At 37.6% G+C, this 14,736-nt stretch overlaps 1 protein-coding gene across 4 annotated transcripts; it reads right to left on the bottom strand.

Moving 5' to 3' along the window:
- Positions 1 to 238: 238 nt before the first annotated feature.
- Positions 239 to 8,756, bottom strand: fsta (follistatin a). Of its 4 annotated transcripts, none has more exons than XM_055039812.1 (6): positions 8,575 to 8,756; positions 7,185 to 7,382; positions 6,801 to 7,019; positions 4,965 to 5,189; positions 3,385 to 3,615; positions 239 to 3,278 (listed from the first exon to the last, which is right to left on the bottom strand). In XM_055039812.1, the coding sequence occupies exons 1-6, from the start codon at positions 8,666 to 8,668 to the stop codon at positions 3,262 to 3,264; spliced, it is 984 nt and encodes a 327-aa protein (XP_054895787.1). In that variant the 5' UTR covers positions 8,669 to 8,756; the 3' UTR covers positions 239 to 3,261. The 4 variants fall into 4 exon arrangements, with proteins under 4 accessions (XP_054895787.1, XP_054895786.1, XP_054895783.1 ...); XM_055039811.1 differs by having other exon boundaries at positions 239 to 3,218; XM_055039808.1 differs by having other exon boundaries at positions 239 to 1,362.
- Between the last annotated feature and the right edge of the window lie 5,980 nt (positions 8,757 to 14,736).

The following is a 14,736-nucleotide window of genomic DNA, read 5'->3' as shown; positions in this document are numbered from 1 at the left end:
GTTTAATATGGCTTGTAAAAAAGGTTCACGTTTTGTAATTATATTTTATTATGAAAAACAATCAATGTTTTTTTTTTCAATTTGGAAATTTTAAATTTGTCAAATAAGAAATGGAGCAAGAAGTATTCCTGCCACATCATTATGCAAATTCTAACAAAAAAATCTATGTTAACCTTCTAGAAATTAAAATTAAACTATTAGTTGCTGCTGATATAGAAAAATACAACAAACTCAGAAAAAGTTATAAGGAAAAGATTTTATTGTTTCACTCCTCATATCTGTACAAATACCATCAAACTTTGTATGTACATATGACATTTACATAAAAATACAAAACTATATATTCATAACAGAATTTTGTATTTCTCTAGTGATGTTTGAAAATAAAAACAAAAAATCAGAGGGAAAAATGGAAAAACAAACAAGGTAAAGGAGTCTGGTACAAAGTAGAGTACTGCAGAGAAGTAATCCTACTGTCACTCTGTGAGAGCAATACGGAGCACATTGGCAAGAAGACAGTTCACAAATGTTAATGGCACATTGTTTCCAAAATGATCAAGTATTGTCCAAAATCTTGACTATGCTTCAATGTTGTGAGACTATCTAAATGCTGTGGAATCACATTTTCAGGTTTTAAAAAGAAATCTAAATGACTGAAACCACAATGAAAATATTCTAAGTATGAGAAAAGAAACACAATTGGCTCTCTTTTTTTTTCTATTTCATTCCTGCGCCATTTGCAATGCTCAAACCAGTGAGAGAACCCCTTTGGTCAGTTATGATAGCTGTAAACAAACAAAGAAAATTATGTACATAAAATGATTGATATATATACCCAATAAATAAACACACAGCCTAAACATGCATTTATGTATGTGTGACATAAACATCTGTGATAGAGATTTGACAGAAACAAGCAGGTTTTTACAGCTCAGGGAATGCAATTTACAGCTTGTAGATGACTTATACTTACATGGTAAAATGACAAATAAATAACACTGTTTTTCTTTGGACAGATATAATTCTTCATGGTAAAAAAGAAAGTAAAATAACAACAACAAAAACGGGGGGAATATATGATGATAAGTGAAAGCCGGACAATGTAAATGTATAAATTATAAAACACAAAAACAGTATAAATAAACATCTAGCAGACTGAACTATATGTATACTTCCTTTTTTCATTAAAAAATAAATAAGCATACACATAATGTACAGTATGGACATGATTCCTTGTCCTAAGAAAAGTTCCCCCCTCTATACTGATGGGAGCTTATCCATCCAGTAGAGAAGATAAATGGACAAAGGTCTTGTAGTCTGAGTCCCCATCTTCATCATCGTCCTCCTGGTCTTCTGTAATGGCTAAATGGGAGAATACATGGTAGCTGTTGTATGAATACGGACCACAACAGCGCAGAATATATCAGTGAATGTCAAAAAAGTTCACAACAAAACGTCTTACACGTTTTTTTTTTTTTTATGTTTGTTAGTTGTTGTTTAAATGGTCACTTTTATGAAAAAGAGTCTGTGTTACTTGGCTGCAAGAATCACCAATTATACAATGTCCATTTATATAATCAAGCACGTCAGTGCCATAGAACAGGGTAAAAAAGGTTGAAAGGGGAATCACAAGGAGGGATATACAGATACAAGGACACTGGGGCTGATGTTCCAGTAGCTCTGTTCTGTTTTTGGCAGAATCCAGAAAAGCAAAAACGCATATAACGCCCAAAAAAATGTGTTCTTCTGCTCTTCAATTCACTTTGCTTTTTCTCTGATTAAGATGGAAGGTCAGGGTGCAAACGTCCAGGGCTGTGGCCAACGCATTAAATGTAATTAACACAGTTCTGAGGTATTTTCTTCTGCTTTTATACATAGATTTACATTTTTGAGAAAAAAAACAAAAGCACGCAAGCAAGCGCAAGAACGACAATACAAAAAAAGAAGGGTCCCTCATTATCTTAAAGTGGATGTAAAATATCTGATACATTTTCTTTAATTACAACAGTGCAGACAGTAAAAGCCAGCTAAAAAAAAATCTTCTCCTGTTACAGTAACAAATCACATTTGTAATTAGCTCACAAGGTGATCATAAAGTTGGTCACCAGTCCAATACATACTTTAAATACGACTTAAGAGATTTTTCAGGTGAAAGAAACTAAGAAGAAAAAAAGAACATTCCCAAATATTCAGAAACTGGAATGTACGTTAGATATTTCAGGTTTCTGAGGGTCCAAATGATCTTCTTTAAGGTTCTTTTTTAAGCGACACCAACGTTACAATCACCTTTTGTTTGTTGTGAGCTAAAATTTCAAGGGTGTTTGATTGATTACAGCCAAAAGCAAGAAAAAGAAAAACATCAGAAAGAAAAAAGTTTTCCAAGAATCAAGCAATGTGAGCGCAGAATTTGCAAGCTGTAGTGATGTGATCTCTAAGATGAGATACTGCATGAAATTTAAGGCTTCCTGCTTCTGCAGGCGACTAGCATGACTACGACTCTAACTAGGTTTAAGTTTCAGGATGTTCCAGAGCTGGCCAAAGGTTTTAGGAGCCCAAAGCAGAATGTGATTTGGGAGCCCACTTACAGCTAAGCCTATTAGCCACTGACTGACATGTCACCTCAAATATGAGGTATATTTATGGAATATATTATATGTCAAAACAAATGTATTTGAAAGCGCATGTAATGATCTTTTAAATGACATTATCATTAAGGTTAAAAATGAATAAAGTTACAGCATTTTACAGTATTCTGTTTCACTTTGTTACTCTATTAATACAACAGTTAGCAACTTGCATCTGAAACATAGTTAAATTGGGTGTTATTTCAGTCCCAGATCCACAGTTCAAACATCGACGCAAACTGAGACTCTCTTGAGGGCCTCCTGCTGGCCTGGATGTCCTCAGCAGTAACTCAGTTCCCTTTCGCCTTGGGCCAGCTCTGGGGTTGTGCCACAGCAAGCAAACTAGGTCTCTTCTAGTGTTTGAGCTTATTCGATAATATTATCTTTCCTCCCAGGCTTTTAGCGACAACTTACATAGGATTAAATTGTTCAGTCACTTTTCTCTTAACTTGCTTTCCAAAAAATACTAAAAAAAAATGTGAGAGAAAAAAAAAATCAAGAACACAAGAACAAAAAATCTGCGACAAAGACAAAAGTCATGCAAGTTCTTCCATTTCCAAGTCCTTTCTGCTTCCTATAGCTGGAGTGATGTAGCTGGTGAGGGAAACATGGGAAGAGTTGGGATGAAGGGACACTTTCAGGAGAGGGTATTTGCTTTGGAAAAACAAACAGGGAACATTGTCTCTTGCTTGGATGGGGTGGGGGGAGGAGGAGTTTTATTTCTCTTGTTTCATATTTCACTTTTTGTTCTCTTACTTACAGTTGCAAGATCCTGTGTGCTTGACTTCCAGCAACACCCCCATAGAACAAGCAGCCTGCTTCATGGCACATTCGCTGGGATATGTGGTGTTGTCGCTGGCGCACACCGCCTCGTCCGTCCTGCTCTCCAGACAGGAGTCGTTGCAGAGCGAGCAGCGACCCCGGCTCATCCGAGCGTCCCACAGACACTTCTTTCCTGCACTGCACTGGATGTCCTCACATGACTTGGCCTCTGGACAGAGAGAAGAGGAAATCAGCAATTGGGGCGACCTCCAGAAAATTTTGTAATGCATGGTCAGAAGGGGACAATTGAAAATATTGAAGGGTGGGTGAGTTCAAAATGAAATCAGAAGCCACAGCAGAATTTTAGGTTTTATTATGCTTTTGTCATGAAATTCTGGGTTGCTAGAAATGAGGGCACTATCAGAAAATCATCATAGGGGACGGCAAAAGAGGGTCACCTATAACCCTGAGGAAAACACAAAATCAGCGGCATAGCACAGTCTCAGAAGTTGCACAACACCATTGTTCCATGTAGGTAGTGAGGGTAGGTGGAGCAAGTAGCGATTGACAAAAGAGAAAGAAAAAAAGAAAGGCAGAAAGGGAAAGAATAAAAAAGAAACAAAAGAAACAGAGACAGACTAAAAAAATTAATACAAAATACATGATAGATCGTGAGAGTGTTTCGGATACAAATTGTCAAGAAAAACTGATTGTTAAAGGAAAAGAAAAAGATTAGACCTGGGTCACACCTAGCTTAAAATCAGCAAGGTCTTACCTGCTGATCTCAAACAAACCTAATTTGACCAATTCAAATTTTTGTGAAGATTTTATTTTCTTTTAACACAAAGAACCGAATGAAATGTTCCCCAAGGGGAAGTTACAGTTTTCAATCAAACAGGAAATTAACATTTCAAAATTCTGAGATATATGACCAATCAGCAATCAGAGCCAATCAAGACATCCAAATAACTGATCAATTGATTGTTCTTCCCTTATTAAAATAAATGCTAATAAAATAACATCTATAGAGTGTAGTGGGATGGATAACTGACAACGTGGCAGTCTTTAAATAGACAATAGTTTTCAACCAGGATTAGCAAAATCATCAGCATTTCTTGGTTTACTATGAATGGAATAGAAATACAATCCAACCTTATAGGGTAAATAGTTATGAAGGGAACAGAAAATTGCTTCAAATGAGCATTTTCAGAGTACAAGACTTAGACTGACTGCTATCTGGATAGGAAATGATTTGGTAAAAATCTTGAAGTATGTCTTCATGGCCCCCAGCACTCTTCCTTCCTCCCCTCTCCTCCTCTCTCTCCCTTATGAGATAGTGTTGCCAACATCAGGAAATAATAAGATGTCTATCATTTGTTGAGCAAACACAAGCAACTACCAAACACCCCCTCTGCCCCTCCTTCCCCCCGTCTAACCCCCTCCCAACTGGAATGTTGGCAGTGAAAATACACAGTTGGAAGAGAATAATGCACTGAAAGCATGTTCAAAGTCAGAGACTGTGGAGGCGCAGTGAGGGTGTTAAATCTCACGCTCTCACGTCTCCGGTTGCACACTTACTGATGCATTTTCCGTCATATGCCACACCGATCGACCTGCCCAAGAGACAGGTGGCCTTTCTCAAGTGACAGGCGCTGGCGTAGGTGATCCCGTCGTTCCCACACAGGTAGTGCAGAGATGACGCCACGTCAGGGCAAATCCGATTACACGTCACGCAGTATGCGTTGTTTGTCTGGTCCACGACGCAGGTGGTGGTTCCCGGGCACAGGACACCGAGGCAGGTTTCTGTCATCACAAAGAAAGGAGAAAGATGTTACAGGAGATGAAGAGGAGAGGCGGCGGTCGTGTCTTTCAGACAGGACTGAACACAGGTTGTACAGGGTCTGAAGCAAAGTCTGATTTAGGAATCCAACAGCCACCACTGCTGCACCAAGCAAACACGTTAACATGTTTTAGCAACCGTAACGATTTAGCAAAGTTTAAGCTGTTTTAGAAAAACAATAAGTTTCCTGACATGAAAAATATGTTTTTGCTTTAAAATCCTTCACTTAGTTTTGATTGTTTACTTACATAAACAGCATTTAGTTCATAAGAAAAGATGGCATATGATTTTACTAAGTAATATCTACCATGAGGAGGTTGCTTCTACTTCTCAGAGATATCAGAATCACAGTCAGAGGGAACAGAGTATATAAAGTTTTTAGATGATAATATGGAAAATTACTGAATTAATTATAATATGAGAGTCACAAAGGTCACATGTTCCCATTTATGAGTGATTATGGAAGCTTCTCTATATAAGGATTCCATATTTATTAATGTTTATGATATTGCAACAAAATATTTCTGTTTACTGTCCATTTCCTAAGTGGTTGATTGGCAGATTTTTCCTACCACAGTGAGGTTCATTGTGCTACTACAAGACTTCTCAATGAAACTAAGTTTTTAAAAATAATTGAATTGGTCAATATTTCAATTTACTCCAAACTGACCACATCCTACTAAATTAACTTGAAGTGTTTTGATCAATCAATCAGAGAGGGTTGTCATAGTGAACCTGTGTTTGCTGCCTATCTTTATGTGTCAGATTGTTGAATACTTAGCTGCAAAGCAGAGATTCCCACCCCCAGTCCAGAAGAAAAGACAAGCACCAAACTGTCAGCTACTGACAGCGTGCATGGGAATGACCCCAGCTCAGACGCAGGCACCACAATAATCAAATTGTTCAAATAAATTACAAATAAATTCTTAATTGAAATAATAAAGCACAAAGTAATGTTTTAATTATGTTCACATGCAATTTAAATTAATTGGTTTGAAAACTTAAGCATTAAGACAGTCTGTCCTTAACTTCAATCTATGAATATTTAGGCTAGTTCCATATAAAACTGAGAAAAACATTCACTTATAAGAGCTATGGTCAGCAGTATAGTAAATTTAAACTCTTTTGGGCGCCCCCTGCTGGCCTGGCACGTCGTTGCTTAGTTTGGTTATGCCTTGGTCATTCCAGCACCTCCAAAAACTTTTCAAAGGGGGTGGTCATATCAGGAGCCCTGATCATTTTGGAAAGACAGACCAAAACCATGCAGAACAGCATGAGTTTTATTACGCTGTCATCATATATTAGTAAAAAAAGCGATTATTTATTTATTGTAATATTTCAAATTGGCACGCTACTATGCTCATAACAATTACATGGGCATAAATATATTTATTATTTACTAAAGAAATGTTGCCACTGATTGGATTGCGTTATCTCCGATCGAATTGCTATTAATAATTTACATTGTAGACTTTCTGGCTTGGCGGGAAGCTTGGAAATGTAGTCCCGGCAGGCTCCCCTGCTGAGTTAAGTCATTTTAAAACGTGACTTAGAATTACATATGTTTGACTCACTCTTGCATTTTCCTTGGTACTGCACGTCCAGGTCGGGCTGGCCTTTGCATTTCGCCTTCAGGAGTCCGCATTCATCTTTGTAGGTCTTGCCGTCTGAGCCGCACACCGGACCTTTCCAGGTGATGTTGGAGCAGTCTGGAGCGCAGACGCAGCGCGGCTTACCTTTCCTATTCATCTTGCACCTTTTACCGGGTCCGCAGTCGACATTTTCGCAGCTTTCTAAAAGAAAGAGAAAAAAGTGTTTTTTAGATTCTGAAGAGGATTTTGGGGGTAAGCTTGAAATATTTCGACTGCTATAATTTACGCACGCTGGCATGCGCCAGTCAGATCGTCTGCGTGCATTTTATGGTTATTATGAGGAAAAACAAAGGAAAATGAGTGCACCTCCACCTTTGCACGGTATGCAATTAGGAGCTCCGCCATTGAAGATCATCCACCTAAAGAGCGTGCTGTTGGGGACGTCCTCCTCGGTCCAGGACGTCCCCAGTCTCCCGCTCCGACAGCACTCCTCTCGGGTCATCCCAGGCATGTACAACACCTGGCACCTCCCGTTCTTCCCCTGCTGCAGCCAGCAGTTTCCAGCTGCAAAGGACAATTCATTATTAACTGGAATATCGCACGTTAAGCGTCTAACCACTGACCCAGACGCACCAGACACACACACACGCAGACCGCATTATCCCAGACGCGCCCTCCCTCCTCTTTCGCCCTCCCGGCGGTATTTTGTCTGATTTTTTCTTTTTCCCCTCTTTCTTGCTAGACAGTTAACACTTGCCTACTCCAACTGTGACTGACAGCCCTTACAATGCAGCCACGAACCTCAAAAAAGTGAGAATATTCTTTTGAGGGAGTGGGAGTGGGGGTTCTTTTATTCCCGGAGTCTCCTTGTTACCACCGGACAGAAACTGGAGCGTCTAGACGGCGAAAACCACAGTCTTTAGGTATATAGGCTGCAACAAGACTGAACAAACCGCCTTCTACTTTATCCCAGACATGCATATCCGCCAGACATTGACACGCTCATTTGACAAAACACAGATAAATGCAATTCAAAGATTTTGAAAAATCCTAAATTGGTTGGTGGCACAGGAAAATAATTTATCCAGGCACAAGTCGAACGTTTAAAGCGACGCAGACACGCATGACTATGTGTGTCTGGAGGTTTCTTATATTAAATACAGATTTCTGCTCGATTGATCTGAAACATAAACCCTGCAAATGACAGAAAAGTCCGCCCTGTTCTTGCTTTTATCACAATCTAAAATCAAAATTTGCGATTTGGCGCACAAAGCTGGAAGGGTGTGAGCGAAAAAAAATATTTTTTATATATATATATATATATATATATATATATATATATATATATATATATATATATATATATATATATATATATGTATATATATATATATACCTCACCTATTAACTCAGACCGAACGGTAAGAAGTTTGCAGTATGATAAAGGATAACACAATTAAGTTCAAAAGTCGTTTTTAAAATGTCTTTGGATAAATTTGAGACGGACGCCTGCGTCTGTGCGCGCGGAAAGGGCTGCAAAACTTGCCATTTCTCACTTTGAAGTGTCCCACACTATAACACCTGTTTTATATATGCCGAATGCACGCTACCCCTGCAGAAGAAGTTTCAATAATACAGGGGGAAACGAGAACTCTATGAAAAGTTTTCAATAACCCGACACCCGCGCGTTTTTGCGCATGACAGCAAAGTTTAAGGAGGAAAAAAAGAAACAGAAAAGGGAATAAAAAGAGCTTACCTTGAACTTTTTGATCTTCCATGAGATGGCATAGCCATAAGAAGAAGAAGAAAAGAACACCCGGGTGAAGGTGGTGCTGGAGCATCCCAAACATGATGGATGTAGGCAAAGTGAAGCACGTATTTGACACAGGCGAGCGCAAAAGTAATCTGCTTAAGGTGGCAGTGTTGAATAAGTGTCAGTCTGAGAATGCAGCCTCTCTTTTTAAATCTATAAGGGGTCTCGGGTTGACTGTCTCTGGTGGGCGGTCTCCTCTTCTGTGGGGGTGGGGAGATTTTTTCTTTTTTTCTGCTTCTTCTTCTTCTTACCAAAGTTCTTTCAATCCCAATCAGGTGACACACAAACTTTCTCTTCCTGTGATCACCGAAGAACACGGAAATGTGTGTTGGAAACGGAACAGGCTGGGATCATTGAGGCAGATTTGCCAGGAGACTGAAGAGAACAGAAAAATGTGGCGGCAGATATGGATCTGAATTTTGATGGAATAATATTTGGGTCAACTTATGCATTTTTAGTTATTAATAATTATTTTGGGTAAATTTAATATTTCACAAAAAATATTTTATTTTACATGTTGTATATATTTATTATCAAGGTAATAATAATAATAATAATAATAATAATAATAATAATAATAATAAAATAAATAAATAAATAAATAAATAAATAAATAAATAAATAAATAAACGGCCTTTATTACTGCACAATGAAACAGGTCGACAGCCAGCAGCAGCTATATCCGGTCATTCTACCATCATAATATTAAATGCACCACTTGGTGAAAACTGATATTTCTTTCCATCAGCTGTGGGGACAAAAGTGCAAATCTCTTGGTGCGCGTTGCCTTCAGGAGCACATCCGAGCCTCGGACAATAATAGAACTCATAGTAGTCTGCAGCCAGCCGCTCTGCTAATATTAGATCAGACAGTTGTTTGGGTTTCTCTCCCGGGTCAAGCTTTTAAATACAATCAAACCTGTTTCCGAAGGCATCAGACGGAGGGGAACAGGGGTGCCGCATTTTATTGAATGAAACTCACACACACGCACACAGAGGTCTCCAATCACACGGGGCTCACTCACGCTGAACTCCTTCAGAAAGTCCTTGCGCGACCTCTTCAGCGGAATTCTGGTCACAGCTTTCCTGTGTACAGAGCGAAGCGTTTGGCAGCGAGAACCAGACACCGGGGAGTTCATTATACGTTTGTATACCCAGCAGCCAGGCAGGGGACGGTGTGATCTTTCTCCTTAACAGCGCTACAATATCTCGGAAGTGTCTTTTATTTAAAGGAAAAGTCATGCAAACGGCAACAAAACCATTAAAACGCGGGACTGCGCATGTAGAAGTGATGCGTACAGATTATGAAACGCTTCAACTTCTTTAACTCTTCAAGTATTAGTTTGTCACCTGCTCACATTTTCAACTGCTTTTATTTGCTCATTTTTAATGAATGTGCAGAAAATCAATTGAATTGATTGTACTGAGCTAATTCATTTCGTTCAGTTTAATCAGCTTAAATAAACTGAGTTGGATAAATTACATTTAAGTTGCATCGCAAATTTCAAACAAAAGTACAACACAAGGAAAGCTGGATAAAGATATAAAAACAAACTAATATTGCGATAGTGGAAAATTAGGATGTGAGCCAGTTATCATGGAAAAGATTACTTTGCAGTAAGGAGAAAACAGAAACCATGAAATTAAAGGAAACATAGCAAAGGGTTTTACAAGTGTACAGAAAACCATTCAGTAAAATACATTAGAAGAATGAATAAAAGCTCTTTCCATTGGGAGAGTATTGACTTGTTTAAATGTCACACATCAAGAGAGGAAGCTGATTCCACTGCAGAGGAAGCCAGAAAGTAAAAGCTGCCTGTGGCTGAAAATTGTGAGGATGTCAAACAGACCTCCACATTGAGAGTGGAATATGATGTTTGGTGATGAGCAACAAATATATCCTGCAGGTTAGATAGTGACAAGATATTCAGGGCTTTGAATTTAAAGGGAGTCGATGCAATGATGGTGATAAAAGAGACACATGACCCCTTTTCAATAGTGTCACCACACTATTCTGAATCAACTTGAACTCTTTGGTCACCTATTATGTAAATTTCAACAAACAAGTCTGGATGTTAGATTTAGATGAAGATGCACCTTGTGTCTGAGATACTGAGCAGGTGAAGGAAAGGAGTTTTATAGAGACTCATCTATTGTAGAAGGAAATGGGACAAATACTGGAGCATCAGAGGGAGATGGGATTAAGTTTGTGATGATAAAACTAGACAAAAACAGAGTTGAGAATCAAATATAAATCAGTTACTTTGAAAACATGGATTGTTTCATATCATTAGGCATAAAAAGAAACCACTTTACTACTATTAAACACTGCTGTCTTTCCAAAGGGTGGACCGACAGTAAAGCATAAAGCAAAATCACCAACAGTAAAGAAGACAGCCAACACACTTTTGGTAGCTTTACCACAGCATCTAATGCCACTGCTGAACCTTGAGGTCCCTTTGGCTGATATTCCTCTTTTGTTATATTAACCAATCTTAACCTGTAAGACTCAGCAGCCTTATGCAATTACACCTTGTGTAATTTTACATAAGGTGAAAATTACATAATCTTTTCAACTTATGTAAATATTATGAATATTTGCATAAGATGCATTGGGATTCAGTTTTTACGGTTTCTAACAAACAATCATCAGAAGCATTGACTAAGAATCTAGACTGGGAATGACCACAAAAACGATGTGTGTTTGATCGTTTCACTACAGAAAATTTATTTATCCCAAATGTTGGTTTGACTAATCCAATCACAGGAGAAGAAATGTCATTTGCTGAAAGAAATTACATTTTGCTTTGAGCTCTCCAGCTTGATGTTGCATTGAAGAAATTATGATTTCATAAGAGTTCTTTTAGACTTCTGATAAAAGTTCTTTCCCAAGTTTTCTTTTTAACTGCAGCCAGATGCATACTCAACATGAGAAATTGGTGCAAAGTCATCTTAATGACTTAATGCAAACAACTGTTCACTGTTGCTACAAGCAGATCCAGGAGGAGACAATGCTGCAAGTGAATCACTCAGTGGAGTCCACTGGGTTTGCAATGATAGAAACCTTTCTTCATCAATTTGAATCATAAATTGAACTTCATTCTTTGATAACTAAGTTTCATTTTAAATGCAGGCTGTCTGTTTGATTGGACTGAACTTTTTTTTTTATTTAAACGTCTTGAGGTGGTATTTGTTGAGAATTGGTGCTATATGAATAAAATGAATTGAACTGAGTTAATATGCTGATCATTGTCACAATCTCTTAAAGTTAAAAAGGGAAGCTCTAAATTCTTTATATATTTTTAGGACTTACAGTTAATATTACCACATATTTCTATCCATATTTGCCCTGTGTAAGAGTGCAGGTCTAGAGGTTTTGCACATAATTTACCTGGAGAATAAGCAGATGAATGGATAAGGTGAACAAAGCTTGGTGATTGACTCATAGAATAATTCCAGTTTCAAATAATAAAGAGAAACAAAGAATTTTAATCCAAGATTTTATGTATCAAGCAGACTCATCTGGCTTGAAGGAGAAGTGAATTTTATTTTCAGAGTGACCATATTATTGTCGGATAAAAAATAATTTAATCAAATTAGTCCTAAGACTGAACATTTCAAGTTTAATATAAAATATATTCATGAAAATTAAATTAATCACGGCAATCAATGCAGACTTGCTTCAATTATACATTGAAATATTTTATCAGTAATGACAAAAACACCCAATCAGAATTTTTTAAATAAAAACTTTGGTTTGCACATACACAGCTGTGAGAAAAGTTCTTGTTCCCTCAGATATTTTAATTTTTTTTTTGCTGCCCTATTAGAAATAAATGTTTCTGATTATCAACCAGATTTCAACATTATATAAAACTTATTTATACCTTAAAGGACAAAATATGTAATTAAATATTATTAATAATTTTTTGAAGAGAAAATAATTTTCAATGGTTTTTTTTCTCCATTTATTAAAGGAAAAAATCACATGAAAACTACATTTTGCATTTACACAAGAGAACTTTAGCTAACAGTAAAATTTACGTGGTCTAAAAATTTCAGTTAATCCTGCTGCCTGAAAAAACTCCCCAAAACCCCCCAAAAAGAAGTCATTAAGGGGGAAATACTTTTTCACATCACAGCAGAATGTAAGAACAAGTAAGAGTGAGTCATGATTGTTCGTCACTGAGTTGACTCCAACTCCTGTCAATTCTTTCTCCAACACAGCAAACAAAGTATGCACAAACAAAAGAGGAGGCAGTTTATCCTCTCTGACCTCTTGCTTGAGACTTCATGACTGGTTTGTTGCACTGATCTAAACTAAAATAGGACTGGATATAATTTTATGTGACTGGATATGAATTAAACCTGTTTCCCTTTTGAAATGACATATTCTTTGCATTACATTGAATTCAAACTATGTTTTAAAAGTTCCTTTCTTCAGTGCCCCAACACTGATTGTGCAAGAGCAGTCATCTGGACCCAATACCGCATACCAGCATGTGGATGTGTGACCATTTGTGACAGACAGATTTGCTCAAAAGCCATTTGAAATGCCATTATCATCAGAAAAGCTCTAATATGCAACTTCTCTTTCAATGCTGCAATATGTATTTAGGTCCACATCAGCTGGCAATTCCCAAACCTGCATAATATAAGGTCCATATAAAACAACAGCATATTAAATTGCTGAAATATTTTTATGTTTTTTTTTGTTGTTGTTGGACGCCAGATTGTCAGAGAGCCCTGACTGTCTGACCTCCCCTTAAACACTTTTGAGTTGTTGTGGTTTTTGTGCTCGTTGTAGTGCTGAGATGATAAAAACTATATAAACAAATGGAGTATCAGGGCTGCCAATCCTCGGATAGAAGGTACACTACATAAAAACTATGTGAAGGATGATTGAAAATGCCTAATTGCATTTATCATAATAAATTGCAAAATTATTCCATTTTATTCTTAGAAATATATAAAGAATCTGGAAGATAGCGGCTTCACACGGTACTTTAGAACCAGATCGGGGATTCCCACCAAGCTATTAGGTGCTAAATAACTTTTAAAATTAAAGATCCACTGAAAAGTGGGAGGTGATCCATAGAGTAGTTCTGCATTTTTCTGCTTCTGTATTAGCTCTCGAATGGAAAGACCTAAAAACCCATGGAAAAGTGCTAACTTAGGTAAATTTGAAAAGTTGACAGGAAGGTTTTTAAACTAAATGTTAAGAAAACAGAGGAAATACAAAACTTTCTGCTATGCGTTTCAATCATCAGTCCACATGGATAAGAAGTTCCTGGTGGAAACCAAGTGACACTCAAGCTCATTCTGGGGGCTCCCAAGGTATTGTTTTAAAAAAGGGACTAGATGTTCTCTCTGAAAGGAGACATTGTGATCAGGAGTCATCTTAACTGACTCCTTTTTCCATCAAGGAGTGGTAGTCAGTTCTACTCTGAAGCTCCTCTAGATGACACATTTTGTAACCCTGGAGAGAGTTTATTTCAGCTGCTCATGACTGTAGGATCTAATTTCTTCAGTCATGATCCATGCCTCATGACTGGAGGTGATGGACTAGAAAATCAGAAGCTGTTCATTTAAGCTCAGATCTTTCCTAACCTTGACCTGCAAGAGTACTGGCAACTACTTTGATACCCAGTCTCCTTCATTTGTAACACCATAATCTGAAATAAGATAAAACTGTGAAGTTACAGAAGCAGACACTCTCCCATTTCTCTGTTAATTGTAAGTTATCTCCTTAATTACTGAACACAATCTTCATCTTACAAGCCTTAGAATAAGTAAGAAAAAGACCCGAATAAAATTTAGAAAAAAAAAAAAAAATCAAGACAGCAGTTAAAAACATGCAGTGATATCATTTCTGATTTACATTCACGTTGCAACAATTCAGCAGTAATCATCCCACTGTGGTGGGGGAGCCAGTTGTTTGGCCCTGTAGCTGCCAGACATCTAAAGAAAGTCCCAGAAGGAGGAACTTACAAACGTGTTCAAAAACTTTTGCTGTATCTCATTTTACCAAGTATTTCCACATCGCTCCCTGTACACCTATACATAGAATCTAACAGCTGTTTCACAACACTGCGCCACATGAGTA

The sequence above is a fragment of the Poeciliopsis prolifica genome, unplaced genomic scaffold (assembly GCF_027474105.1).
Source record: "Poeciliopsis prolifica strain line A6 unplaced genomic scaffold, Auburn_PproV2 SCAFFOLD014, whole genome shotgun sequence".
Classification (NCBI taxonomy): domain Eukaryota; kingdom Metazoa; phylum Chordata; class Actinopteri; order Cyprinodontiformes; family Poeciliidae; genus Poeciliopsis; species Poeciliopsis prolifica.
This window is presented reverse-complemented; position numbering and strand designations above follow the sequence as displayed.